Source organism: Myxine glutinosa, chromosome 12 (assembly GCF_964187855.1).
Source record: "Myxine glutinosa chromosome 12, kmMyxGlut1.1, whole genome shotgun sequence".
In the NCBI taxonomy this organism is placed as follows: Eukaryota; Metazoa; Chordata; class Myxini; order Myxiniformes; family Myxinidae; genus Myxine; species Myxine glutinosa.
The window spans coordinates 31,770,995-31,798,403 of record NC_136272.1 but is presented as its reverse complement, the minus strand read 5'-3'; the positions used below and the strand labels follow the sequence as shown (position 1 = coordinate 31,798,403).

Here is a 27,409-nt window from a genome sequence, read left to right as displayed (position 1 = left end):
CGATATGCCGATTGTTGCGTGCGTCAAGCCAACAGGTGGGGTGGCCCAAGTGTGATGGTGTGGGCCACCCTATCAGGCCGGTACAGGACGTCACTGGTGGTTGTGGATGGGAATATTAACGCCCAGCGGTATGTGGATAACATCCTGCGACCTCATCTGCTGCCATTCCTGCTAGACCACCCAGAACTGAGAACCTTTCAGCATGACAACGTTCGTCCCCATGCTGCTCGCTTTACCACTGCATTTCTCCAAGGCGAGAACATCAACACCATGCAGTGGCCTGCGCTCTCCCCTTACCTGAATCCCATAGAGCACCTGTGGGATGAGCTTGGGAGACGCGTAGTTGGCAGGGCCAGGACACGGGCAGAGCTGCTTCAGACATTGAGGACTGAGTGGGACAGAATCCAGCAGCAATCCATCCAAAGACTGGTAGGCAGTATACGCCGATGATTCACTGCCTGTATCTAAAACAATGGTGGCCACACACGCTATTGAAAGGGGACTGACATTGCACCCTGTGCTGTTCTGTACTGTAGAACAAACTGATGAGATGGTGCATCTTGGTCAAAAACTTGACATGTCATCAATAAAATGCCAATGTTTCAATTAGCAATTGTTGGTTTGTTTTATTTTGAACTGTTACAATTTTATTACATTTCAAACAAGTGGTAAGTTTCTTTTGCATTTCAGTATATATATATATATGTGTGTGTGTGTGTGTGTGTGTGTGTGTGTGTGTGTGTGTGTGTGTGTGTGTGTGTGTGTGTATATTGTTACGGAGTCCTCTACAATCTCCTGGTCTCGGTAACCTCCGAACCCCGAGAGGAACCCCGGCAGAAAAATATATCACCCTGTGTTGAAAATCAATAGTGAAACCACACCAATGATTGTAAATGAACAAACTTGTATTATAAATCACACACAGGTAATACGGTACAGCAAATGGCCACTAAGAGTGCACTCCATATATCTCTTATATACAGTCAGGTCACCCACGGCGTGGTCAGCGAGTGCAACGACACTCCTCAATGTATCTATGACTTTTCCCAAGGCGAATGGGATTTGCTCCAGCGGTCGATGGAACGAAATCCGGTCGAAGCCCGAATCTCGCTCTCCAGTCGATCTCCGAAGCGTGTACAGTGGGCAAGGGTGCTCTTCCCGCCAAACTGTACAACGGCGCCCTCCAGAGGCGCACCTTCACCGCTCCCTCAGCAAACCGCAACGTAATTGGAGACGAAGCGGTCGTACCCACTCATCCCCGACAGACGGTAGGATGTTGGGGGTGAAGATGACACGAAGCAAACGTTCACAGGTGTCTGAAGCACGGGGTTCAAAATGGCCGACGGCTCTGGCTTGAGCCGATGTGACGAGGCAAGGATTCGTCTGAATCTCAGCTCCCCAAATCTGGCTACGCAGATTTCTCCACTCCAGCGAATATTCTTATCGCCGGATGTCCCTTCCAGGAACTCAAAATCCCCTCGCGGCTGTTGGTAAACCTGGCTCAATACGGAGCGCTGACGACACGCGTCCTCTCCAACTTGGTTCGCGCTGCTTCTTCCTCTTCACCTCATTGTCTTCTCCTTCGGTTTCCTGTTTCACTTACAGTTATCCTTTTTAACTTTTGATAACCGTTCGTGAATAATAAACCTTGTGAAACTAATAATAATACATAATATCAGAAACATGTCCAGTGGGTGAAAACCACAATAACGGAAGTCACGAATCCGTAACAATATGTAATATTTTGTGTCCATAAACGGGGCTCATGGAAGGGCTAGTACACTGAAAGGATAAAGATGTACAGACAAAAACAGGATGTTAAAGGAACAGCAGAGACGCACTCAAAAGGAGCAGTGAAGAGAGGGGGGGAAACACCAACAGCAGAATTGAAGGCCTATATGGAGGGAGACTTGAACAAACAATGGGTGGAGGAGGAATGGATGGGGCAGGAGTAGATGCATGGGGTGGACAATATGGGTACGGAAGGAAACTCCAAGGAGGGAAAACTGGATATTTGGCAGGAGGAGGGATCTGTGTGGGGTAAACGAGTATAGATAAGATCATGGTTTTGGAATGGGGGACGATCTGAGATGGTGGCGAATATCTGTCTTGAAGACCTGGAGGCAATAATGGGATTGAAGAGTATCTGGAAGTTAATTCCCCAGGTGGGAAAAAAGAGAAACAAATGAGTAGAGGTGAGCAGTAATCCTGGATTTAGGTAGTTTCACCAGAAAGGGTTGATGGTGGGCTGTATGAGCCCTGCAGAGACCTAAGGGTTGGGGAGGGGGGGGGAGAGAGGAGAGACAAAGCACGGAATGAGCAGAGGGAGCAAGACCATAACAGAGGTGGTAGAAGACAGAGAGACCACGGACCTGTCTGCAATGGTGAACTGATAGGCTCATTGACTCAGCTTCATCGCAGGAGATTCTAATAATCGTAAAGGCCTTGGTTTAATTGCATCAAGCTGATATTGGTAGACTATAGATCTGTTTCCTCAAATTTTAGAGGTTTAGGGGGTTCAATCCTGCCTCTGAGTCAAAATGTAGAGGAACACTGTGGAGTCATGACCCCATTGTGGCTTACCCCTCTTAGAGTGTCAGAAAGTTAAAGGCCAAAACACTTGTTTGAGAGGGGCTCTCTTTCTCCAATAATTCTCCATTTCGCTCCTCGTGAGATTGTTGCCATATATTGAGAAGCCCCAAGAGGGTCCCACAGTGCAGTTTGGAATGAGAGATGCATTACATTTTAATATATATTTTTTGTATTTGATACCAGTATAGTCAGATGAGTTTTGAAAGTAACAAGGCAGAGAGTGTTATTTTAAATGTTGTGCACAGTAAACCGTGAATGGAGCCATTTTATTTGTCTTCAGGGAAGGACAGATCATTTTCCAGAGGGGCCCAAAAGCTTGCTTTCCCATTTCGTATGAGTTCCCTTACAAGGAACTAAAGCAAAGGATGAGGCCATTAGGTCCATCGAGCCTGTGCAATAGTTGTCAACCCATGGTTGTTTGTCCATGCTCTATCCTTTTTAAATGCTGGGCGTTGAGCAAGGAAGCAGCACGTGCCATTTTTTAAAGTCTTCGCTATGACTCGGCCGGTGTTTGAACCGCCGAGCTCCCAGACTCAGAGTGGATGCTAATAGGTGGATTTGGGGGGTAGGGGATGAGTGGCAATGCCTCCCCTCACCCACAAGCCGGATTGCTTTATTTATTTTTTCCAGTAGTTTACAATTAAGATTTAAAAAACAACTTGTACACACCCATGAATCCTAACATGAGTGGCAACGCAACGGAAGCCAACTGTGCTGATTTCCAGCCCACAGTCACAGCAGATATCACAGTATTCGCCTCGAGTGTTGTGATTGGCTCTATCCTTTTTCAAATTAGATTAACAGTTAGCTACAGTACATGACGTGAGAATGAATGGGACTGTACGTTAATATAAATCTTAAGCTATTAAAGGTTTATCTTGGAGTAGAATGATTTGATTGACCTCTCTAATGAAAAGCTAAAATGGACATTCAGAAGTTTTTTGTGAAAGCGACTGTTGAACCACCGGTGGATGATCTGCAGCAGGATTTTGCAACTACCTCAGGTCGTGCCTAGTCACCGTTGCCTCTCTCAACGCCCTATCATCGCGAGTACAACAAAACGATCTCAAATCTTTGGATGCAATGAGTCCGGGTTCTCTCAGCATACGTACAACTGAAGATGACGTGAGAAGCGTAAATTTTCCTGCAGATCTCGGAGAACTAAAGGCACTGGGCCTAAACGACCACATCTGTGAATATTTGGGAAAACAGTCTTTCTTTTTCAGTTTTGTACTACAACAAATTCCCCTTAGATTGACTATTCTGTTCAACTAGATGCTGTGTTTTGCTTTCCCTGGCATCACTTCCGCTCAGAAACAAGCTAAGCCGAGGATTCATGTATCAAGAAAGTTGCTTGATTGCAAGAAAATCTCTGAAAAATTGGCTAAAAGTGTCATTTCCCAGGTTCATTTGAAATGTATGGAAAAGTCTTCCATGAGCCTCGATTCAATATACAAAAAAAAAAAAGTGGAAATGCTTTAAACATAGCGAAGAAATGGGATCAGTAGCAGTGAAGCTTTCAGAAAGTCATGAAAGCACCGTTGAGAGAAACAGGGATTACCTTGAAATGGCTTGTGACATTGTCAAGTTACTTTCAAAGATTGTCTGACCGATATGTGGGCACGATGAATGAAAGGAATCTGAATTGAAAAGGAAATTCCTTGGATTTTGTGATTTCTTTTCAAAGTGTGACAAAAGTTTCAAGAAAATACATTCTAGTTATTTTAATTGCACAAGCCCTGAATTTCAAAACGAAGTTCTACAGATCTGTGCAGATTTGGTTTGCAAAGAAACTGTACAGACAGTGAATATGACTGGTGTTTTTTTTGCTATAATAGCAGATGAGGCAAGTTCGTTGAAGACAGAGCAGTTTTCAATGTGTATCAGAACTGCAGAAAACCTCAATATCAAAGAAAATATCCCATTCTTCATCAATTGCTTATCTTTCCCAAAATGCAGAAGGTAATAATAAAGAATCCTTTGGGGACAAATGGATTGCAGAATGTTGCGATTGTTGCCCTTTCTTACGATGGTGCTGCAGTTATGTCAGGACATGTGTCTGGGGTTCAGCAGCGAATGAAAGATGACCATCCGTTTGAAATTTATGTACGATGCGTTCAGACAGTATTTACATCCCTTGACGTTTTTCACATATTGTGTTACAGCCTAAATTAAAAATGGATTAAAATGAGTTTTTTTTGGTCACTGATCAACACATAACACCCCATAATGTCAAAGTGGAATTTTTTTTTTTAATTTCTAAAAATCAATTAAAACTGAAAAGCTGGAACGTCTTGAGTCAATAAGTATTCAACCCCTTTGCTATGACACTCCAAATTGAGCTCAGGTGCATCAATTTCCTTTGATCATCCTTGAGGTGTCTCTACAATTGATTGGAGTCCACCTGTGACAAAATCAATTGATTGGACATGATTTAGAAATAAACACTTCCAAAAACTTCCAAAATCAAGACTCACTGCTCACCTTCACTCTTTCATTCCTCTTTTTTCCCACCTCTGGAACAAGCTCCCACACTCTCTTCAATCCCACTTTTCCCTCCAGGTCTTCAAAACAGCTGTTAACCACCATCTCATCACCTGGTGTTGGCCTAATGCTTGGGGCAGCGGGATTGGGATCCGAAGGTCCTGAGTTCAAATCCCGTTGAATTAACGCCAGGTGGGGTTGACTCAGCCTGTCATCCTTCCAACGTCGGCAAAATGAGTACCAGATAACTGGTTATAAAGAGGCATTGCATCAGCGACAGACGTTCCCACAGAAATGATGCAACCACCATGATGCAATTTTCCACCCCTGTTAATCCACCCCAAACCACCTCCGACAAATTCCCCGTTTTCTTTCCTGAAAGTCCCTATAGAATCCATCTTGTTTATCCTTGGCTCTCTCTTCCACAGATCTCCTGATGTCCCTGCTTCTCATGCTGTTGTGCTTCCGTGTCTCCCGCTCCCTTTATTAGATGTTTCTACGTGTTAGCTCTTATACATGCCTCGACTTGGTATACAACCCCCCCCCCCCCCCCCCCCAAAAGAAAACCCACCTTTCTATATAACGTCCCATGGTTCACTGTGCATGTCAGAGCAGAAACTCTACCGTGTAGTCCAAGGAACTGTCCATAGAACTCCAAGATATAATTGTGAAGAGGCATAGATCTGGGGAAGGGTACAACACAATTTATAGTGTTGAAAGTTCCCAAGAGCTCCATCATTAGGAAATGGAAAGAATCTGGGACTACCCAGAATATTCCTAGAGCTAGCCATCCAACCAAACTGGGCAACCGGGCATTGAAAAGTATACCATATCCTAATGGTACTGTGTTCTTTGTGTAGTACAGGCTGTTTGCATCCTATTTGAACTACGAATACTGTAGAAAAATGGGATTGTGATAAATCTGAAAATGCAAGTAAAAGGGTTTGGAGATTCATTGCAATGGCAGATCAAGCTCAGAGGTGTTCAAACTTCACCACCTGTTGATCCTTCTGTTTTTATTTATTCTTCTTCTGCAGTGTTCCCTCAAACCTGAGGGTAATCCTGGATTGCATCAATGCTTGCTAAAGTAAATACTTGTACAATTAGAGAGTTCATAGAACACCTTGCCCCATGCAGTGTTTAAGTACAGCATTAATATGAAACAAAATAATGATTTTAATGATCATCTTTTTTTAAATCCGGAAGTTTATCGCCATTGATGCAGTGTCTCATGTACACCACCTTACTTAACATGTCCAAGTACTGCTAAATGAAAGGGGTTAAAAGTGTCAAAAAGGCGATTTGTGTTCTATTGTGTTCAAGTATATAATTCAATTTAAATTAAATCGAGATTTTGAAGGTCATAGAAAAAAATTGCAGATGTTTATCGCTGTTGGGCTTATACACCACCTTACTTAACACGTTGCATGAGTTCTTCATGCCTGTTTTGTGTCCTTTATAACGTCATTAAAAACAGTAAGTTTATTGTTTGGAATGATTTTCAATTTGGTTTGACTGCCAGACAGGCAGATCGAGTAAAAACAAATTATCTCACTCCTCTCGACCCATGTGTGATCAGGTCAGATTCAGAGCCAAAGTATGGCAAAACAGCAAACATGTCTTCCTATTCATATTCTGATTCGTGTTCAAAATATAACATTTAATTGAAATTAAGTTGTTCTCTGATCATAAACTGACGTTCGTGGTTGGACGTACAGAAGGACAGACAGAAGTGAACCAATTGCTTTAAAACCTATTTTTGCTTCCTGTGCACAGGGTAGCAACCAAGACAGTTCTTTTGTCTCTCTTTTTATTTTCTATACCAAATTTTAATTGGATTGACCATAAGGTATGAAGGAATGATGGAAGAATGTAAATGTTGGAAGGCAAGAAATAATAATGAAAAAAAGGAGAAATTGGAAAAACAATGCCTCCATTTCATGTAGGGAGGATAGACATAAAAGTGCAATTTTGAAGGTAAATGATGATAAGGGTCATTGCATAATTAAAGGAAATGTACGATATTTATTGATCTATCAGTTGGTATGGTTATACTAAACGATATTTCTTCCCATCATGAAGTACAAGGCAATGCTAATGTTTTAAAATGATTGCTATGAAGGTTGTGCAGTGGTGTGTATCATTTTTAAAGTCGAAGGATTACCTAACACCTACGTGCAAGTGTAATCATGTAATCCTTTTGTTTTGACACTTGTGAATGGTTGATGGAGCAAAAAGACACCCCATTATACAAAGGTCATGAACCACTTGAAATCCCAGTGGATTGTCACATATAAAGCTCGGATGAAAGCTCGGAACAATCCACTGGGATTTCAAGTGGTACCTGTTTGCGGCCTTTCGGATTTTGAACCACGGGCCACTACCCAAGAGGGTCAGTCTGTAATGGTCACTTGGATTTGCAAAGACCTACCAATGGCAATTTTGGACAGCTTTGTTTTAGAATTATGTTTTAGGTTGGTAATGTATCAAAGTAGTACATTTTGTCTTCAGAAACGAACTGTCTGTTATCAGCGCCAAGCTAAGCGAACATGTAGTATTACATGTAATGTAATACAATGCTTTTACCTGGGAGAAGTTGAGCCAAAATTGTTAAGGGGCTCTTGATGCAGTTAGCAGAAAGATTGGCAAGTACGGCAGGTACCAACTGCCAGGTTTTGTCAAAAGCATTGGAATGTTTACCAACGCTGCCATGACCTCTAGCTTTGTCGCTGTATCAGACGCACGTGCGTGAGTTTTTTGTTGTTGTTGTTGGTTGATTCTTATTTTCTGCAATTCTAAGAAGCTGAAAATGCACACTGTACTTGAAAGTTCACTTTGAAATATATATTTGGGAATTTTTTATGCTTTGGTTGTTTGAGAATAATTTCTTGTTTTATGCATGCTGCCCTGTTCCCCTACCTCTCCTTCCTTCATTCCATCTTAACTGCACCATCACTCTCATGGGCTGACATGATAGCTCAGGGTTAGTGCACTCACATTTGAGCTCTTTCATCTGGCTTTGATTCTTGATCTGATAAACTGCCATCATGGCTCTTCGTAGGCAGGGTGTTGTCTCGGTGAGTGTGCCATCCTTTGGAGAGATGTTAAGCTGGTGGTCCATCTGCCAACAGTGGTTGCTGGTTGACGTTAAAATCACGTGGTGTCTTTCACAAGGATTAGACGATTGTGACCGGCACTATGGCCAAATTCTAAATTCCTTCTCTAATTTTCAGGATCTGACTTGCATCAGCAGTGCAACTGCATGATCAGCAATGAAATGCAACTTACGAGCTGATCTTGTAATTGTATCCTGGTCCATTATGCATTCACAAGAAGAATATCCTCATACCATTACAGCTTTGTGTTGCCTTGTAGGACTTTCTCCTCTTACCTCTCATTGTCCCTTCATGTTTTCTCTTTTTGAAGGACCGCAAGTTGAGCCGTGGAGAGAGGCAGCGTTTCAAGGAGGAGGCCGAGATGTTGAAAGTTCTGCAGCACCCTAACATTGTTCGTTTCTACGATTCATGGGAGACGACTCTCAAGGGAAAACAAAGCATCGTGCTCGTAACGGAGCTGATGACTTCTGGCACTTTAAAGACGTATGTGTGCAATTTAGTCTTGGACTATCTTTGTTGGGTGTAAAAGGCCACAAATGTTGAAGGAAGGGGAGGATTAAGTGTTGGAAGTCTGTCTCTATTCGTTTTTGTGGCTCATTTGGTGTTTTATCTGCAACAGTTGCATTCATATTTCAGAAGTTTCAGAATTAAAGCTCAAACGATAAGCAGCAACCGTTGCTGGCTTTTATATCCCAGAATTGTGCGTGATAGCGGTCTACTGATAAGGATGCTCAAGTGCTTCCCCAGAGGTTGCACTTTCAAACTGCTGCAAGCAGCAATTAGGTTTTGGAGCATATGCTTTTGGAAATTAACCAGTCAAAGGAGAATTGTCATATTACCATCAGAATTTCGTTAAAATCTCATTCACCAATGACCTTCAAAAAAAGGGTAGTTCTTTAAATATCCACAATGCTAATGTGGGCGAGACACTATAATGCTACCTTTTAAAAGCCAGTCTCATCCGTACCCTCTAATTAAAATAATATGATTGGTTACCTTCTTCCTGGCATTCGATAATGTCATTTATTTGTGTAATTGCAAGGCATTTGTACTTTACTTCTTGGCAGCAAGTTGCACATGTGTGCCAAATTATAAAGTATTTGGCTGGATCAAAAAAAAAACTGTTTGATAAAACAAATGTCCTTTCAGAACGTTAGCGGAGGATTAATATAATGGATAATTTTATTTAAAGGAACGACATCTAACGAATCTTGGGAGAGTGTCTTCAGAGGAGCATCATGTTTAATCAATTATATAAATTTGCCTCTTTCTATTTGATGTCCGTTGTTGTTGTTGTTGAAATACAAGTTCAACCCTCACTTTGTGTGATGGGTACTTTTCAAAACCTGTTAAGGCTGTCAAGCATTTTAAATGTTAAAATGCTAAATTGCCTCCAATGTATTGTCGTTTATGCTAAATCTTTGGCATTAGGCAAATAATTTGAAGTTTGTTCGTTGTTTTGAGTTGCTTTAGCAGCAAAACCAAACATATTCCTGAACACTCAAACAAAACTTTTAATAACCCTGAAATGTTTTTTGGACTTTGAAAATGTGATACGTCTTGAAATAACAATGGAAAATCTCGAACCCACCTGGATGGCCTAGCTCATGGTGTGGTTCAACTGCAGTGTGCAAATTAGGCACATTGGCCACAGAAGTTGTTCAATGGAAGTGCGTTCTGAGGAACCGAATAACCTATACTTTTATTGCAATTGAGATCATTTCCACTTCCACACTGTATACCAGCCTCACTTGTGTACCAGCCTCACCTTGTGACCTTACTATATCTACTGTACCTCTCTGTATTTCCCAATTCATTAAGCACATAAAGCAGAACACTACTACTATCGTACTCTTAAATTTAAGGCATTATTGGTCTGTGTAACTTTGTTTACTTGGACGTTTTGGCCTTCTTTGCATTTGCAGATCATTTAAATTTTCATCTTACTATAATTCACCAATGTCCGTCCATCTGTCTGTCCGTCCGTTCAAAGGTACCGCAAAAACGGCTGAACCGATCACAACGATATTTTGGGTGGGTAATCCTGGATCTCCTGGAGTTTAAATAGGGTATATTGTTTTTCCAATTTCAGCTTTGGCCTCCAGCATTTTCAGGTTTTGACTCCCGCATAACGTTATTTTCCTGGGTGCCGCACAAATGGCTGCACTGCACGGCTGCACCGAACGGCTGCACCGATCGGACTCGGTGACCTCGGACAAAGACCTTTTAGAAGGACATTGGTTGAATCCCTGCTTGAGAGATTGCCAACCCCCTCCCCGTCATCACGGTCATCTCTCCAACTCACAATCCCCACGAGATATGTGGAAAGGACGACCCAAAATCATTTATCTTCTTTTTGATTCGTATATAAACATCATTAAAAGTAAATAATGACCTCGGCCAAAGTTCAAACGACGTGAGTTTAATCTCTACATGAGAGAATAGCTTATTTGGGCCACATAGCTATTTGGGCGGTGTATAAGCTAACAAATCACTGTCTCCATTGATCTTGCCAAGGCCGTAACACCTATCGGCTCAAAATCCTTTTCACTGTTGACCTGGTAGTTTTTACATTGAAGGAAACATGTATGGGGAGTACATACGACATAGCAATTGTGAATGTGACAGCTCTGAGGCGTCTTTCGCTTTGCATCGATTTATTAATTACATTCATTCATTCATTCAATGATCCTTTCGCTCATTCTTACGCTCATTAAACGTTCATTAAACATTAAACGTTCATTAAACGATTAAAAAAAAAATAATAATAATAAAACCACCTTTAGAGGCCATTTTTCTCTGCAAAGCGGGGGTTGGCCTTTTCGGGCACCGTGGTTGTTGTTGTTTTTGTTGGTCCCCTTTTTGAAGCAATGTTTTACGGCCGGATGCCCTTCCTGCCGCCAACCCTTTTTGTCGCCTTTTACGACAAACAGGGAATTACCAGTGAACTGGTACTCAATTAGCCGACCTCGGAAGGATGACAGGCTGAGTCAACCCCCCTGGCGTTAATTCAGCGATCGACCGGGATTCGAACCCAGGATCCGAGGATCCTAAGCTGGCACCCTAGCCGCTAGCCCAACACCAACACCAGGTTCATTAAACGATTACGAAAATAAAAACGAAAAACATTACGAAATGACGTTTAAACCGTCACATCAAACACTACCATGAACACAAACATCGTCACAACATCTTCACAATGAAAACATAGTCACAAACGTTACTTTACGTTACGTAATTCAAACCGTGAACACATCGAATATTGGAGAGACCATTGCCCAAATTTGAAACACGATGGAATAATATTTATTGATATGAACAGTGATGTGGCTTTTATTGAAATTCTACAGATACTGTTTAGATTTTGATGATTTGCGTGTGATATGATTTAACGGATGTTTATATAAATCGTTTAAAATTAAAAAAAGCCTTCAATTTCTGATATTTTGCCTTTTCATTTGGGCCTCCCAATTGAAGCCCGCCCCGGGTACCATTGCTAGTCCTCATAATACACAGGGCAAAGATCAAAGGGGACATAAACTTACTTTTATATTAGAAGAACATTTGTAGACATTGAGCAATTCAATATAATACTGTGTATGGGATTTGAACCTGGGATCACAGTGTCATGTGGATAGTGCTCAGAGGGTTGCCATTTGGAAATGAAATAGTTATTAGAATAATTTTATTAATGGGCTGACAGTGTAGCATGGAGATAGAAATTTCATCTTTGAGCTGTGTTGTTTGGTATTGATCCCTGGCCTTATTATAGATCGTCATTGTACAAGCATGCCTTCCTTCAGAAGGATGCCCAGTCTGCTAGTATTCGCTGATGGACAGTGAAGGCGCATGGCTTTTCAAAATAGGAGGCCATTGTGTTTTGGTGAAATTACATCTTCCTGTCTTAAACTGTAGTAGTACTCCACAACAGAGTGGGGACATGTCCAAGGTTGGTTCTCATGGCCATCGAAACTGCTTTAGCAAGAATTGGTGCTCTGGAAACAGCATCGTCATGGAGGGATTTTGTATGGTGAATTTGGTAACACAAATGATCAGCAAAGATACTTAGGGAGTCATTGTGAAAATTTGCTGAAGTAGTCAGTGCAACGCTGTTTTTGCAAATAGGAAAGTTGAGGAGAATTTACGATGTATTATGTATATGCACACACATACCTATATGTATGTTTATACAACATCTATGTATGTATGTATATATATATATATATATATTACATACATGTATGTATTCATTCATTCATTCTTTCACATAGCCCTAATTTTCAGTCCGTATTCTAAGATGTAGGCCTCCCTCAACACACATTATGGGTGTTTGCCAAACTCACTACACTTTTCAAGTGCAGATTGGCAATATAATCACGGCAGGAATTTGTAATTTGTTCAGGATGCCGGCGATAACTCACCTTCTCTTCGCAAAGGACACCGTGGGATCTGTAATGTCCACTAATTAATGGTAGCAGATGGGAAACCCGACAACATCCTTCCGAGGGATGGCACACTTTAGGATACAAAACCTATCTCTGCGAATCACCAGTCAAACAGTTTAGCAAACACCTTGCGTGGCAGGCGACACTTGTTGCTGGCAGGTCATGCAGCAAGCACTGTGATGGCCCTGCTGCCTTGTCAAGTTAGGGGGTTCTGTGTGTGTGTGTGTGTGTGTGTGTGTGTGTGTGTGTGTGTGTGTGTGTGTGTGTGTGTGTGTGTGTGTGTGTGTGTGTGTGTGTGCTATCAGGATGGCCTAGAGGTACGCACACTCACCTCGAAGCCATCTGGCCTGGGTTTGAATGTTGGCACAGCTATAAACGTATCCCAATGTTTCACAGGTATGGTGATTCATCAACGTGTGTGGGTCCCTCGGCTTGACATTAAACTGTGCATCCTGTCTGCCGGCATTTGTTGGTATACGTTAAAGTTCCCACGGTGTCCTTCACGAAGAGTAGGCGAGCTATTGATACGATATGCACCATGGATAAATTCCTAATTGATACCCTAACTACTGCTGGGAAGGCGATGGCAAACCATCCAGTATAACCATTGCCAAGAAACTGCTTCGGCAGCACCGGCGCTCTAATATGCAGACTTGGCATTTAATATGGAATAATTTTTTTTTTCTTGACTTGGGTTTACTTTCTTAACTCAGTATATCAATCTGGTGAGTTTCTTTTACACTTTGGTGATTTATTTGTTAAAAGAACCATGTCACTGATTGTCTGTCGCAGCAAGAAGTCAACAACAGGATTATATCACAGGTGGCGTGGCAAAATGTACGGGCAGGTGCATTTGATGATTGGCTTCACAGTCGGGTATACAAGGGTTGTTGCGTTCTGTATTAGTGGAACACAACTGCTGCACGTCTCCAAAAGTTATTGCCGCTTCCTCTGGAGATGGTCCGTCAACTCGACAATGCTGTTTGTCATGGAGTGGTGGCTTTACGAAATTACGGCATGAAACAGCGTGCTATTGCTCGGCAGTATGGCATCACTCAAGGTCAGGTGTCAAAGATCCTGAAACGAAATGCTCAGAGGGGTGTCCCTACTCCAATACCGAGGCCAGGACGTCCCCGCAGAACCACAAGGAGGGATGATCGCCAGCTGCACCGGTTAGTCTACAATGGCCGTACCAAGTCAGCTAATCAGCTCAGGGCTGAGTGGCAGCAACTGACAAATGTGCCTGTATCCAGAAGGCATGTCAACCAACGACTGGTTCAAGCAGGCTATCATGCCAGGCGTCCCCTGAGAAAGCCACGCCTGACCAGACAACACCGCCAGTGCCGATTGCAGTGGGCCAGAGAGCACCATCAATGGCAGCCAGGACACTGGAATCACGTGATCTTCAGTGACGAGTCTAGATTTCTGGTCTATCGTCAAGATGGCCGCGTCCGAGTGCGCAGACAAGTGCATGAAGCCTACAACAAAGATTGTATAGTGCCAAGAGTCCGAGCTGGATGTGGTGGGGTGACCGTTTGGGCTGCTTTTCATGCAGGGGGAAAAACTGACCTGGTTGTTCTGAATGGAAACCTGAACCAGTTCAAGTACAGGGCCTTTCTGGAAGAAACATTGTTTCCATTTGCTCGTGCAGCCTTTCGAGGAAACTTTGGCTTCCAAGATGACAATGCACGGCCTCATCGTGCTCGCATGATCCAACACTTTCTTGCTGACCGTGGTGTAGAACATATGGAGTGGCCTGCCATGTCCCCGGATATGAATCCGATAGAGAACTTGTGGGCAGAATTAACGTGTCAAATCGACCACTTGGAACAGCAGCCGATCTCTGCGCGTGAATTGCAGCAGGCTATTGTCACTGCATGGCAAGCGATTCCTGTCCAAACCTTGGCAAATCTCGTGAACAGCATGCCTCAACGTGTACGTGCTCTCCTGAATACTCATGGGGGTTACACGAAGTACAGAACTGTAATTTTGCTGGCCGTAATCCCAGTCGTAATTTAACTTTTGTTTTTGTTAAAAAAAATTTTGGCTAATGTGCAAAATAAAGAGATACTTCTGGAAAACGTACAGAAGTTTAACACAGTACTGTCCATGAATTGAGTTCGATATCAGTTTTCATCACTTTCAAGGATCAATTTATTTGTTTCGAAATGTCAAATGTGGTTTTTGTTTCTTTTAAAGGTCACATTAACAAAATCTAGAATAATTTCAACATAATTCCAATGAACTTTTGGTTCTAAGACATCTTGAAAAGTAAGTTCACCTCCACAAAAAAAAATTCCATATTAAATGCCAAGTCTGTAGTATGGTACATCAGAATATATATGTATGTATGTATATATGTAATATGTATGCATGTATCTATGTATCTATGTATATATATATATGTATGTATATTGTATATGAGCGTGCTTCACCCTTTCATATACAGTCGTGTGAAAAAGTAAGTACACCCCATGTAAAGTTTTGACTTTTTCAACATATTTCAACATACAGCTACTTGATCTTCATTTCAACAATATTGATAGATAAAGGTGATATAATATAACAAATATCATGAAACATTTACACTTTGTAGTCCTTTTGACTTCCGTTTCCGGTCTTGCTGGCGAGGGTTCGTTTTTTCGCAGCTCCACACGCTCTCCATCGAAATCGAAGTTAAGTAATTGTTCCCATTTTGTATTTTCGTTAAAACTGTATTTATTTTATGGTGTATGTACGTATATTGTCCCGACAAAGATTTTCGGTGCAAATCTTTCATACCTGTATTGAAAATCGTGTTAATTCGTGTCGTCTTGAGGCCTTGTACAGTGTACACTGTACAACCTTGAGGCTTTGTTTTTCTCTCAGCACCTGTCGTTTGTGATCCAATAACTTTCGTTCTCTGTTTTCCCAGTCTTTCCACCCCAAAGCCTACTTCCTTATGTAAATCTCAACTCAAAAAAACAAAGAAAAAAGACATTACCTTCTCTGTGCTCATTCGTTTATTCATTCTTATTCGTTCGTTCGTTCTTCGACCACGTGTTTCTCCCCCATTTCCCCAGATAAATTGTCAAATTTCAACTCGTTATTTTATCGTCCATGCGATATTGTTTGATTATAGTTAGTTTTGGGTTGAATTTCCTGTAACTCGTAATTAATTAATCGTGTTCTGCTCCTCGTGTGTGGCCTTGTAGTTGTACCCCCGTCGGTGTTTTGTTAACTTAAGCGTGTTTTGCTTGGCTCTTGGTTTTTTCCCTTCTACCCCGAACATAATACTCTGTCTAACGTTCTAAATCCCCCCCCCCCCCCAAAAAAACAAAAAAACAAAAACATTTATTTTCTTTTCTCCACGTGTACTGTTGTCTCATCCTGTATTTTCTGTCCAGGTGTGCTGTTCGCCCCTCCCCCATTATCTCCTTGCCATCCACCGTTTGCCCTGTTCACGTGACTCGTGGTGGTCCCTCTCGGCTCTCCCCCCGTTGGTATTTTTGTGCATATAAGATTGTTCACGTTTCTGTTTAAATATTATTTAAATATGTTTAACCTTTCCCCTTCTGTGTTTTATTCAGTGGTATATTACAACACGCTGTTTTTCTTCCTATTTAAAAGGCTTTTCTCAATTTCCTCTCCAACTCATTCCACTTCAAAAAAAAGAAATTCAATATCTTATACGTCTCCCTCACTACATGGTCTAAATTCACGTTCATTCCATCCCTCCTCCATCGTTCTGAATCGGATTGCTAACTTGAAAATCACAACAAACCCAATTTGTTATCAATGTTCGTCTTTCATTAATCATCCACTTTCTAAACTCCCCTCTTGCCCCTCCCATCCAAATCCCCCCCCTTGCACCTACACTCCTAAACTCCCCCCTTGCCCCTCCACTCTTAAACTCCCCCCTTGCCCCTCCACTCCTGAACTCCCCCCTTGCCCTTCCCCTCCTAAACTCCCCCCTTGCCCCTCCCCTCCTAATCCCTCCTCTTGCCCCTCCACTCCTGATCTCCCCTCTTGCCCTTCCCCTCCTGCCCTTCCCCTCCTAAACTCCCTCCTTGCCCCTCCCCTCCAAATCCCCCCCCTTGCCCCTACACTCCTAAGCTCCCCCCTTGCCGCTCCACTTCTAAACTTCCCCCTTGCCCCTTCCCTCCAAAACTCCCCCCTTGCCCCTCCCCTCCTAAACTCCCCCCTCACTCCTCCCCTTCAAAACTCCCCCCCAATCCCTCCCATTCAATTCTCCCCCTATACCATTCCTCTCCAATTCTCCCTCCTCCCCCCTCCTCCTCCAAGCTGCCTCCTCCCCACTTCGTCTCCCTTCTATCTCATACCTCCACCCCCCCCAAACCTTCTACTTTCCTCTGCCCCCCCTCAAACAACCCCTCACTGTGCCTCATCCCTTCACCATCAAACCTTTCATCCTCCTCATCCTTCCCTTTCTTGGAACTCTTCTGCAACATCTGACACACTATCAACTGCTCTCCCTACCTCCCCCTCTCATCCTTCATCTTACCCTACTCCTCCCCTCCCCTGTCCTGTACCCGATGCTCCCCCTCTCTCTTCATTAACGGTATGGACCTCAAACATCCAGGGCCTTCGCTCAAACCTGACTGATCTCTCCATACAGGTTGCTTCTGACAATCCAGACTTGATCTGCTTAACAGAGACTTTCCTCCTTCAAGATGTCTCTGATTCCTTAATATCTCTTCCTGGTTACTCCCTCCTCCGGTATGATAGACCTGAGCCTCGGCCTGGTGGTGGGGTGGCTATCTTTGTCAAAAACTCTCTTCCTCACTCTCCTTGCACTGCCCTCTTTCCTCCTCACCCGCAGGAGTACCTCTGGTTACGGCTTCCTCTCCGCTCCCACCTTTTGTTCAGATGTGTTCTGTACCATCCCCCAAACAGTGATGACTCCATCTACATTTCACTGTCTGACAACATGGACCAACTTCTATCCACTCATCCCAACTCTCTCTTCCTCATATGTGGTGACTTCAACTGTCATCATGCCACCTGGTTGGGTGTGGGTTCCTCTCTCACCAGTCATGGCACCTCAGCAAAGGACTTCTGTGACTCACTGGGATTGACACAATCTGTCAATTTCCCGACCCGGATCTCAGCCAATGGAGTATCTTCTCTTCTAGACTTGATTATGACAAACTTCCCTGCTAATGTCTGCTGCTCTTCTTCTGCTCCAATCGGTTCTTCTGATCATGTGCTTGTCAAAGTGGACATCTCTCTGGCCATTCTCAGAGAGCCTCCTCAGCGTCGACGAGTCTGGCATTTCACTCAGGCCGACTGGGACGGTCTTCAAGCAGCCATCAATCGTCTGGATTGGTCTCCCATCTCCACTGCCTCTGACATCAATTCTTCCTGGGAATTCTTCCAAAGCAAACTGATCTCTCTCATGCACAGATTTATCCCATCTCGCCTTCAGTTGTCTTACCCTTCCTCCCGTCCATGGTACACTGAATCTTGTGGTGAGGCAGTTGCCCTGAAACAACTTGCCTTTGCCTCTTGGAAGGCTAATCCAACTGAAGGCAATCTCAGTTCCTTCCACCAAGCTCGGAACAAGTGTGTGTCTACCCTCAGGAGTGCCAGGAAGCATTATCTCACCTCACTCAAGAATGAACTCTCAAACCTGTCTCCTTCCTCCAAATCCTGGTGGCGTCTGGTCAAATCCGTTTCTGGTGTTTGTTCCCCCTCCATCCCCTCCTTTACCTCAAATGGCCACACAGTTGACATCGCACGTGACAAAGCCGAATGCCTCAACTCTGTGTTCGCCTCAAAATCCTTAGTCCCAAACCCATCTCTCTCTGTTCCCACCTTTCCCAGTCGAACCCAACTGCTCCTGGACTCTGTGTCCTTCTCTCCTGACAAGGTGGAGAAGTTTTTGTCAAACCTCGACTCTGATTCTGCAACTGGACCAGACGGCATCAGCCCACGGGTCCTAAAATCCTGCTCTGCCGCTCTATCTCACCCTCTCTCTGTTCTTTTCACCCTATCTTTTGCTCAAGGTCATCTGCCAGCATCCTGGAAATCAGCTAACATTACCGCTTTACACAAAAAAGGTGCAAAAACAGATCCTTGCAACTACAGACCAATCAGCCTGCTCCCAATTATCAGCAAAGTCATGGAATCCATCATTGCTTCGGATATGAAATCTTTCCTCTTCTCCAATGGCTTGATCTCTGATCATCAATTTGGTTTCAGACCAGGTCACTCTACTCTGGACATGCTGCTTCTGCTGTCTCAACAATGGATGGAGGTCCTCAATGCCAAACAGGAAATCAGAGCTGTCTCCCTTGACATATCACGGGCCTTTGATACGGTCTGGCACCCGGCTCTGCTCACCAAACTCTCCTCCTATGGTATCCATGGAAATCTCCATGCATGGCTTGCGGACTTCCTCTCTGGTCGTAGTCAACGTGTGGCCCTGAATGGATTTCTCTCATCTCCCCTTCCTGTTCAGGCTGGAGTTCCCCAAGGAAGTGTGCTGGGCCCTGTGCTTTTTCTGGTCTTTATCAATGATCTCTCCGACTCTCTGGAAAATCCTCTCTATCTCTTTGCTGATGACTCCACTCCCTGCCGCTCCATTCCTCTTCCCTCAGATCGGCAGTCTGCAGCCTCCTCACTCTCTGAAGACCTGGACAAAATCACAGACTGGTCAAACAAGTGGAACATGTCTTTCAATCCTGACAAATCTCACTCTCTTACTATGTCTCTCCGAAAAGATCGACTGGACAACCCTCCCATCTACTTTCTCAACAATCCTCTCCAAGAAGTTCTGTCGCTAAAGCTTTTGGGTCTCACTATCTGCCATGATCTTTCTTCGGAAAACCACATTTCCAAGCTGGCCTCCAAAGCCAGTCGCCGACTGGGCATCCTCCGTCGTGCGAAGTCCTTCCTCGGCACACCTGAGCTCCTCACCACATACAAGGCTTTCATCCGCAGCTCAATGGAATACTGTTCTCCCCTATGGGCTGGTGCTCCTGCCTCACACCTGGCTCGGCTTCACGCCGTTGAATCCAAAGCTTTCAAAATCATTGGAATCTCCTGCGATGAAGCTATCTCTGAGGGCCTTTCACTCACTCACCGCAGGCAGGTAGGTGGTCTTTCTGTCTTCTACCGACTCCTCTCCGGCCTTGCTCCCCCAGCTCTCTCTGTGCTCTGTCCCCCAAATATTCCTACAGGTCGCACAAGATCTGCCAGCAACCCTCTGATGGTTAAACTGCCAAAATCTCGGCTCTCTGCTCACCTTCACTCTTTCATTCCTCTTTTGTCCCGCCTCTGGAACAAACTCCCACACTGCCTTCAATCCCTCTCCTCCCTGCAGGTCTTTAAAACAGCTGTTCACCACCATCTCTTATCTTCCCCCATCCAAAACCTTGATCTTTTCTACCCCCACTAATTCACCCCAGATCCACCTTGTTTGAAATTCCAACTTCTTTCCTGGAAATCCTGGCAGTGTCCATATGTTTATACCTCTCCCACCCCCCCCCCCCCCTTCACATGCCTCCCCCCCAAAGCCCTCTCCCTCCCACAGATCTCTCGATGTCTCCATGTCTCTCGGTCCCTGCTCTCAAATGTTGTGTTTGTGTCTTTCCCCCTCTCTCCCCATCTTGTCTACCGCTCCCGATGTTATTTGTTTTATGTGTCTGTTTGTCTTTCTGTGTGATTAATGTTCGCTCTTTCACGAGCCTCGATCTTGTATACAAAAAAAAAAAAAAAAAAAAAAAAAAAAAATTGTATAATTTAAATAAACATAAATGCAAATTTCGCATGTGGAAAAAGTAAGTACACCCTTGGCTCTAATAGGTGGTATTGCCCCCTTTGGCAGAAACAACCTCAAGTAGGCGTTTCTTATAACTGTCTACCAGTCTCTGACATCGACTGGAAGACATTTTTGCCCACTCCATGCAGAATTATTTCAGCTGTGCGATGTTTGAGGGGTTTCTTGCATGCACAGCTCGTTTCAAATCCCCCCACATCTCGATGGGATTTAGATCCGGGCTTTGACTTGGCCATTCCGGAACCCTCCATTTCTTTCTTTTCAGCCATTCCTTGGTGGATTTACTGGTATGTTTAGGGTCATTGTCATGTTGCAAGGTCCACCCTCGGTTGAGCTTCAACTTTCCGACAGATGGCCTCACATTATCCTCAAGCACCCTCTGGTACAATGAAGAATTCATTGTGGATTCTATGATGGTGAGCTGCCCAGGCCCTGATGCAGCAAAGCTGCCCAAACCATAATATTTCCACCACCATGCATGACAGTTGGTTTCAGGTTCTTGTGGTCAAATGCTGTCTTTGGTTTTCGCCAAACATGTCTTCTGGTACTGTGGCCAAATAGTTCTACCTTTGACGCATCTATCCAGAGCACATTGTTCCAGAAGTGCTGGTCTTTGCCTATGTGTTCATTGGCAAACTTTAGTCTTGCCCTGATGTTCTTTCGGGACAGCAAAGGTTTCCTCCTGGCACACCTCCCATGTAGATCAAATTTGTGCAACCTCTTTCTAATGGTAGACTCGTGCACTTTGACATCAACAGTGGCAAGAGCTACCTGTAGGTCCCGTGATGACATTCTGGGGTTCTTAGAGACTTCTTTCAGCATATTGCGGTCTGCTCTCGGGCTGAACTTGCTGGGGCGCCCTGGCCTGAACAAGTTGGCAGTTGTTTGGAATCTTCTCCACTTGTAGATGATCTTCCGGGACAGTCGAATGATTGATTTCAAATTGTTTGGAGATCTTTTTAAATCCCTTCCCAGACTCGTAGGCATCTATAACCTTCTTTCTGAAGGCCTCAGAGAGCTCTTTTGATCTAGGCATGGGGACGCCGCAGACTTCAACAACAAAGAGCAAACCAAACTAAATGTCTGAGGTTTAAATAAGACAGGTTCCTCCAAGATCCTCTCTAACGATGTTCTAATCATTTGCACCTGAGCTGGTGCACCTGATTCTAATTTTAGGTATTTGAAGTAGTGATAAATGTCGGGGTGTACTTACTTTTTCCACATGCGAAATTTGCATTTATGGTTATTTTAATTATACAATAGACTTCAAAATATAAATGTTTCATGATATTTGTTATATTATATCACCTTTACCTATCAATATTGTTGAAATGAAGATCAAATAGCTGTTTGTTGAAATATGTTGAAAAAGTCAAAACTTTACATGGGGTGTACTTACTTTTTCACATGACTGTATATATGTCTCATTAAGCTGCACTTGAAATGTTCAAGTCACCACAATCTAGGAAATACGAATGAGCTGCAGTAGGGAGGATTCAGCATAGAGCAACTAGGATGGCACCAAGGAGGGCAGGTCTTGGGCATGAGATCTTTTAAAATAATAATAAAAACGTTATCATTTTAGATGGAGAATATAAGATTGAAGGGATATAAATTTGAATTGATAAAGTAATGTTTGAGAGAGTTTTTGAAATAGTGGAAGAGAGAACAAGTTGAGATAAAAAGCAAAATTTGATTTGTTGTACATTTGATACTTACCCACTCATTACTGGCATTGCCCCTGTTTTATTTTACTCTACTCTATCCAACCATTAGGTACTTGAAGCGATTTAAAGTTATGAAGATAAAAGTTCTGCAAAGTTGGTGTCGCCAGATTCTGAAGGGTTTGCACTTTCTGCATACACGGACCCCTGCAATAATCCATCGTGATCTCAAATGTGACAATATATTCATCACGGGTCCCACTGGCTCCGTCAAAATCGGTGATCTTGGACTTGCCACTTTAAAATGTGCCTCATTTGCCAAAAGTGTTATCGGTAAGAATGTTTACATGTATTTGTCCTGTTGCATGCATGTTTTTCAATCTTTAATCAATTTTATCACGTTGAATGGTTTCCATTTTGCATTGTTGCTGCTTTACAGGCACTCCAGAATTCATGGCTCCAGAGATGTACGAGGAGCATTATGATGAGTCTGTAGATGTGTATGCGTTTGGGATGTGTGTGTTGGAAATGGCGACGTCAGAGTACCCTTACTCAGAGTGCCAGAATGCTGCCCAGATCTACCGAAGAGTCACTAGCGTACGTTTTACCACCACATGAGCAAAATGCAATCTGTGATTTTATACCATCGTGGCTTGTGATTTCAATTATTCCTTTGGTTCTGTTATAGTGGAGAAGCATGTAATTTAACCAAGAAGGGAATGGTGTGTATTCCAGAGCCGTTGGCTATTAGGTGACCTTTAAATCATGACACGAGGGAGGGTTCGGGGAAAAAAAACATTCTGTTCACATGAATGATGAACATACTGGTTCACTTTGTTGGGAAGGATGGGGATACCACACTACGTTCCTTTACAGTTCAGAGATCTTGGAAATTCAATGGTGAATTCTCTCCTAATGACCCAAAACAGTGTCATGAAGGAAAAGTCCTTCATTTGCCCTCATTTCACTTGGGAAGGCATATTATTATTATTATTATTATTATTATTATTATTATTCTTTTCCATTATGTAAAGTTTATGGAGGACTTTCACAAAAAAAAAATGCAGGACATGGGCATTATTGTACTTTCACATGACATACACAATAACATCAGTATACAATGGACAAATGCATATGGTATGTGGGATTTTAACCTGGGTTCCCCACATCATGAGCCAGAGGTTCAGGTGGTAACACGAACAGGGACAACATTTCACTTTGATCTTTGTTTTTTTTTTTAGAGAATGCGCTTAATTGGGAGGGGGATTTGAAATGTGCAAAGACAGTAAATTTAATGCCACAAAGCTTGGTACCTGTTGGTTCCCAGACAATTAACCATCATTTGTTTCTGCTCGTGAGGGCATTGCAATATGATAACAAGAAAGAGCAATCAGAGATTGCAACCCTTGCCAGGACGTGTTTGTGTGGTGTATTTTGTGTGATGTTTATCAGCTGCTGTATTTGTGTGGTTTTTGATGGCGTAGATTTATGTTCAATCCAATATGGCTGCTGAACCACGTGACCGTTGACAGCATCAATTTAATTACTCCATACAATATTTGTGTAGATCACGTTCAAAAAATTTCAAACTGATCAGATCAAGTGTTCTAACCACGTCATAATGAAGGCATCAACGACACCATCATGAATACATGTTGTTCCCCATGGGGAGTACTTGACAATGAGCCATGTTTCAAAATTTCCATGGAGCAGTTTCGGAGATATCGAGGTGCAAAGTTTTTCGGTTTTTCAAAGATGGCGCCCGTACTACGTGGGCTATAGCGTCATAATTATCATTAAAATTATACCTGAGGAGGTGCTCCTATGGTGAAAATTTTGTGTCAATCGGACCAACAGTTGCAGAGATAAGCATACTCACGTTTTGTGCAGACAAACAGACAGACAGACAGACAGACAGACAAACAAACAAGATGATGTCATGCAAAGCACACTACTTGCAAAATCCACCAATCCCACCTCATCCCCCCCCTGCCCCTCCTCCCCCAAAAATGTTGCCATTGATCCATAAAATTGTCCATCTCATCAAGATTAAAATTGATGATTTTGATCAAAGCTCCGTTTATATACATACATATATACATTCATACACATAAACATAGATATATGCATACATACATACATGCATACATATATATTCTGATGTACCATACTATATTAGAGCGCTGGTGCTGCCGAAGCAGTTTCTTGGCAATGGTTATACTGGGTGGTTTGCCATCGCCTTCCCAGCAGTAGTTCGGGTACCAATTAGGAATTTATCCATGGTGCTCCGGTTAATAGGATGTAAAGTGACGATTTTTCAGATGAAAATTGATGATTTTATAAGTTTGACCTTGAGTTGACATTTGACATTTTGACCTCAAAAATAGTTATTTCCCTATTTAGTGACTCGATATGCAAATGCTGTTCTATTTTGAAGTCAGTCGGGTGAAAATTGATGATTTTGGACGTTTGACCTTGAGTTGGCCTCTGACCTTTTGACCCCAAAAATAGTTGGTTTACCAATTCAGTGAGGCACTATGCAAATGCTGTTCTATTTTCAAGTCAATCGGATGAAAATTGATGGTTTTTCAGATGAAAATTGATGATTTTGGAAATTTGACCTTTAGTTGACCTTTGACGTTTTGACCTAAACAAAATAGTTGGTTTCCCAATTTAGTGACTCAATGTGGACATGCTGTTCGATTTTCAAGTCAATCAGATTTAAAATGACGATTTAAAAAATTTGCCCTCAATCAATAGGCTTCTCAATTGTGACGACCTCTACGACTTGGTGAAGTTTCGTGAAGATCGGTTGAAAATTGTGACCTGTAGGTGACTGACATACAGACAAACAGACAGACAGAATAACTAACGCACAAGACCAACCAATATACTTGAAAAATCTTCGATTTTGCAAGTAACAAATGGACTCAAATGGGGTAACTAGAAGGGCACGTGGTAGAGCGCATACCTCCACCAGCCTGAAAAGTTTGTTTTGTATCCCACTGATAGGCCGGATCTGGATCCGGACCTGAACGAAAATCTAATTGACTTGAACTTGTCACCTAACTAACCAACTAACCTCCACGTTTTGTCATAATCCGTCCACAACATTGTGAAATGTGCTATATATCGTTTTTGGTCCTATCTCTCGCTCTCAAATCGAAATGTCGCTCGAATCGCTTTCAAAAATTAAATGACTCTAGTATCCGGATCTGGATCTTCACCAAAATCTAATCAATTAATCTTTATCACACACCAAACCGGTCCACCAAGTTTCGTCTGAATCCGTCAATAATCTTTTGTGATGTCCTGCTTACAGGCAGACATACAGAGCTTCGGTGGTGTAGATAAGGAGGTTTACTGTTTTTAACCGAGAATTTTAAAATGTATGATATTATTTTCAGTGATTTGTGCTTTCACTGCAAAATAAATGTTACTTTAAAATATATAATTTGGAAGGGGTGGCAGCTAACGCAGCTTTCCAGTTTCTTTATATGTTAACTATTTATATTGCTTCTTGAAAATACACATTGAAAGTGTACCATTAAGCTGTTAAAGTTTGTTGCAGTATCAGAACGTAAAAGCATTGATTGTGCTGTGTTGCCAATGCAGCATTTGAGATATGAGGATTGGCAAGCAATGTTGAAGAGGTAATGGGTGATGGTATTGACTTTCTCAATGTGTTTTTGTGAGCCTTGGAAAATTGGTTGCATTGAAGAAAAGAATTATGAGTGTAATGCGCTGTAGCTTATGAAGTGCTTACAGTGATAGCTCTGAAGAAGCAAGCAATTTTGCTCATCTTCAGAAAGAGATAGTGCTCATGAGAGAGCTTGCCCGTGCAGCAGAACATTAGGATAAAGTGTGAAAGGAACGAAAACACACGGCCTGGAAAATTGGATTCCCGAACTGTTGTTAGCATAACATTTCTGAACTTGTATTCACTCAAAATATAAGACAATAGGCGTTTGTGCACAGGATGATAACAAAATAAAATCACGGTACAGATAGGCTGTAAACAGTTCACGTTTTGTATTCCACTGATAGTCCAGTTATAGACCTGAACCAAAATCTAATGAGCTTGTTCTTGTCACCTACCCAACTCATCCACCAAGTTTTGTCATAATCTGTGCACAACTTTTTGAAATATCGTGCTACATATCGTTTTTGGCTCCATCTCGCAATGGTGAAAAATCATTTATGTAATTAAAAGACTTATCAAATCCGGATCCAAATCTTCACCAAAATTGAACCAATTTGTCGTTGTCACACACCCAACCTGTCCTCAAAGTTTCGTCCGAATCCATCCCTAACTGTTTGAGACATCGTCTTATACACATCTTTTTTTGGCCCCTATCTGTCAATAGTTGAGAATCAGTTATGAAATTGTATTATCCGGATCCGGATCTTCACCAAAACCTAATCGATTAGTTCTTGTCACACACCCAACCTCCCCACCAAATTTTGGCCAAATTCATGCAGAACCTTTTGAGATGTCCTGCTCACAGACAAACAGACAGGGGTGAAAACATAACCTCCGTCCACTTTCGGTGGCAGAGGTAATAACTCTACATACATGAGGGAGGAAAGTGTTGAAACATAGCAAGAATTACGTTTTTAGCTTTTTGGCAATCATTATTCTCCTACTAACCCAATGCCTTTGCCAGTCATTTAGAAGTAGGCACAGAGAACCAAGGGAACACAGAGCCAGAAATTCAACACATTTTGGATAGTTGGCTTTTCCACACTGAGAACGGAACAAACCCTTGAGTCTCGTGGTGTTTCACCCACACACTGGGCAAGCGACCACGTCTGCTACAGAAAACCACCGAAGAAACCTTTGAATCTTTCGTGTGTACTATAGATCCATGGTATGGTAGAAATTGCTTTCAATTACTCCATGCAGACAGGTGACTGGGAACAGTGCTTACCTCTGTCATGATGCCAGATGGATGTAACTCAACTCCAGAGATACTATCTTCCATTTCCTCAAACCAAGCCATCTTCAGAATACTGGCAGGTAACATTCATTGGTCATTGGAGGGCAGTACATATAGTGTCAGACATAAGATTTAACCAGCACGATGTAAAAATCAAACTGTAACACAAAAATTGCGAAGCTGCACAGACAATGATCTCGGACTTGCCAGGTATCTACATTGTGGCTCGAAGCTGCATGTGACTGGCTCGAAGCGGCATGTGACTTGATCAATTGTTGCTGATCGAACAATTGTTGCTGAATGGTAGCTATCTATGCGTGTCACATTGAATATGAAAAGTGTAAAGATATGTTATGCACCATGTGAGGCATTTAAACTATAATTC

The 27,409-nt window shown here is 42.6% G+C and overlaps 1 protein-coding gene across 3 annotated transcripts in view; it reads left to right on the top strand.

The window, feature by feature from the left end:
- Positions 1-27,409, top strand: part of LOC137437255 (serine/threonine-protein kinase WNK2-like) — a 210,637-nt gene that overhangs the window by 47,873 nt on the left and 135,355 nt on the right. For all 3 annotated transcript variants that reach the window (XM_078766685.1, XM_078766684.1, XM_078766683.1), the window contains exons 3-5: positions 8,503-8,675; positions 22,197-22,417; positions 22,524-22,681. In XM_078766685.1, coding sequence (XP_078622811.1) covers positions 8,503-8,675; positions 22,197-22,417; positions 22,524-22,681 — 552 coding nt within the window. The remainder of the gene's footprint in view (positions 1-8,502; positions 8,676-22,196; positions 22,418-22,523; positions 22,682-27,409) is intronic.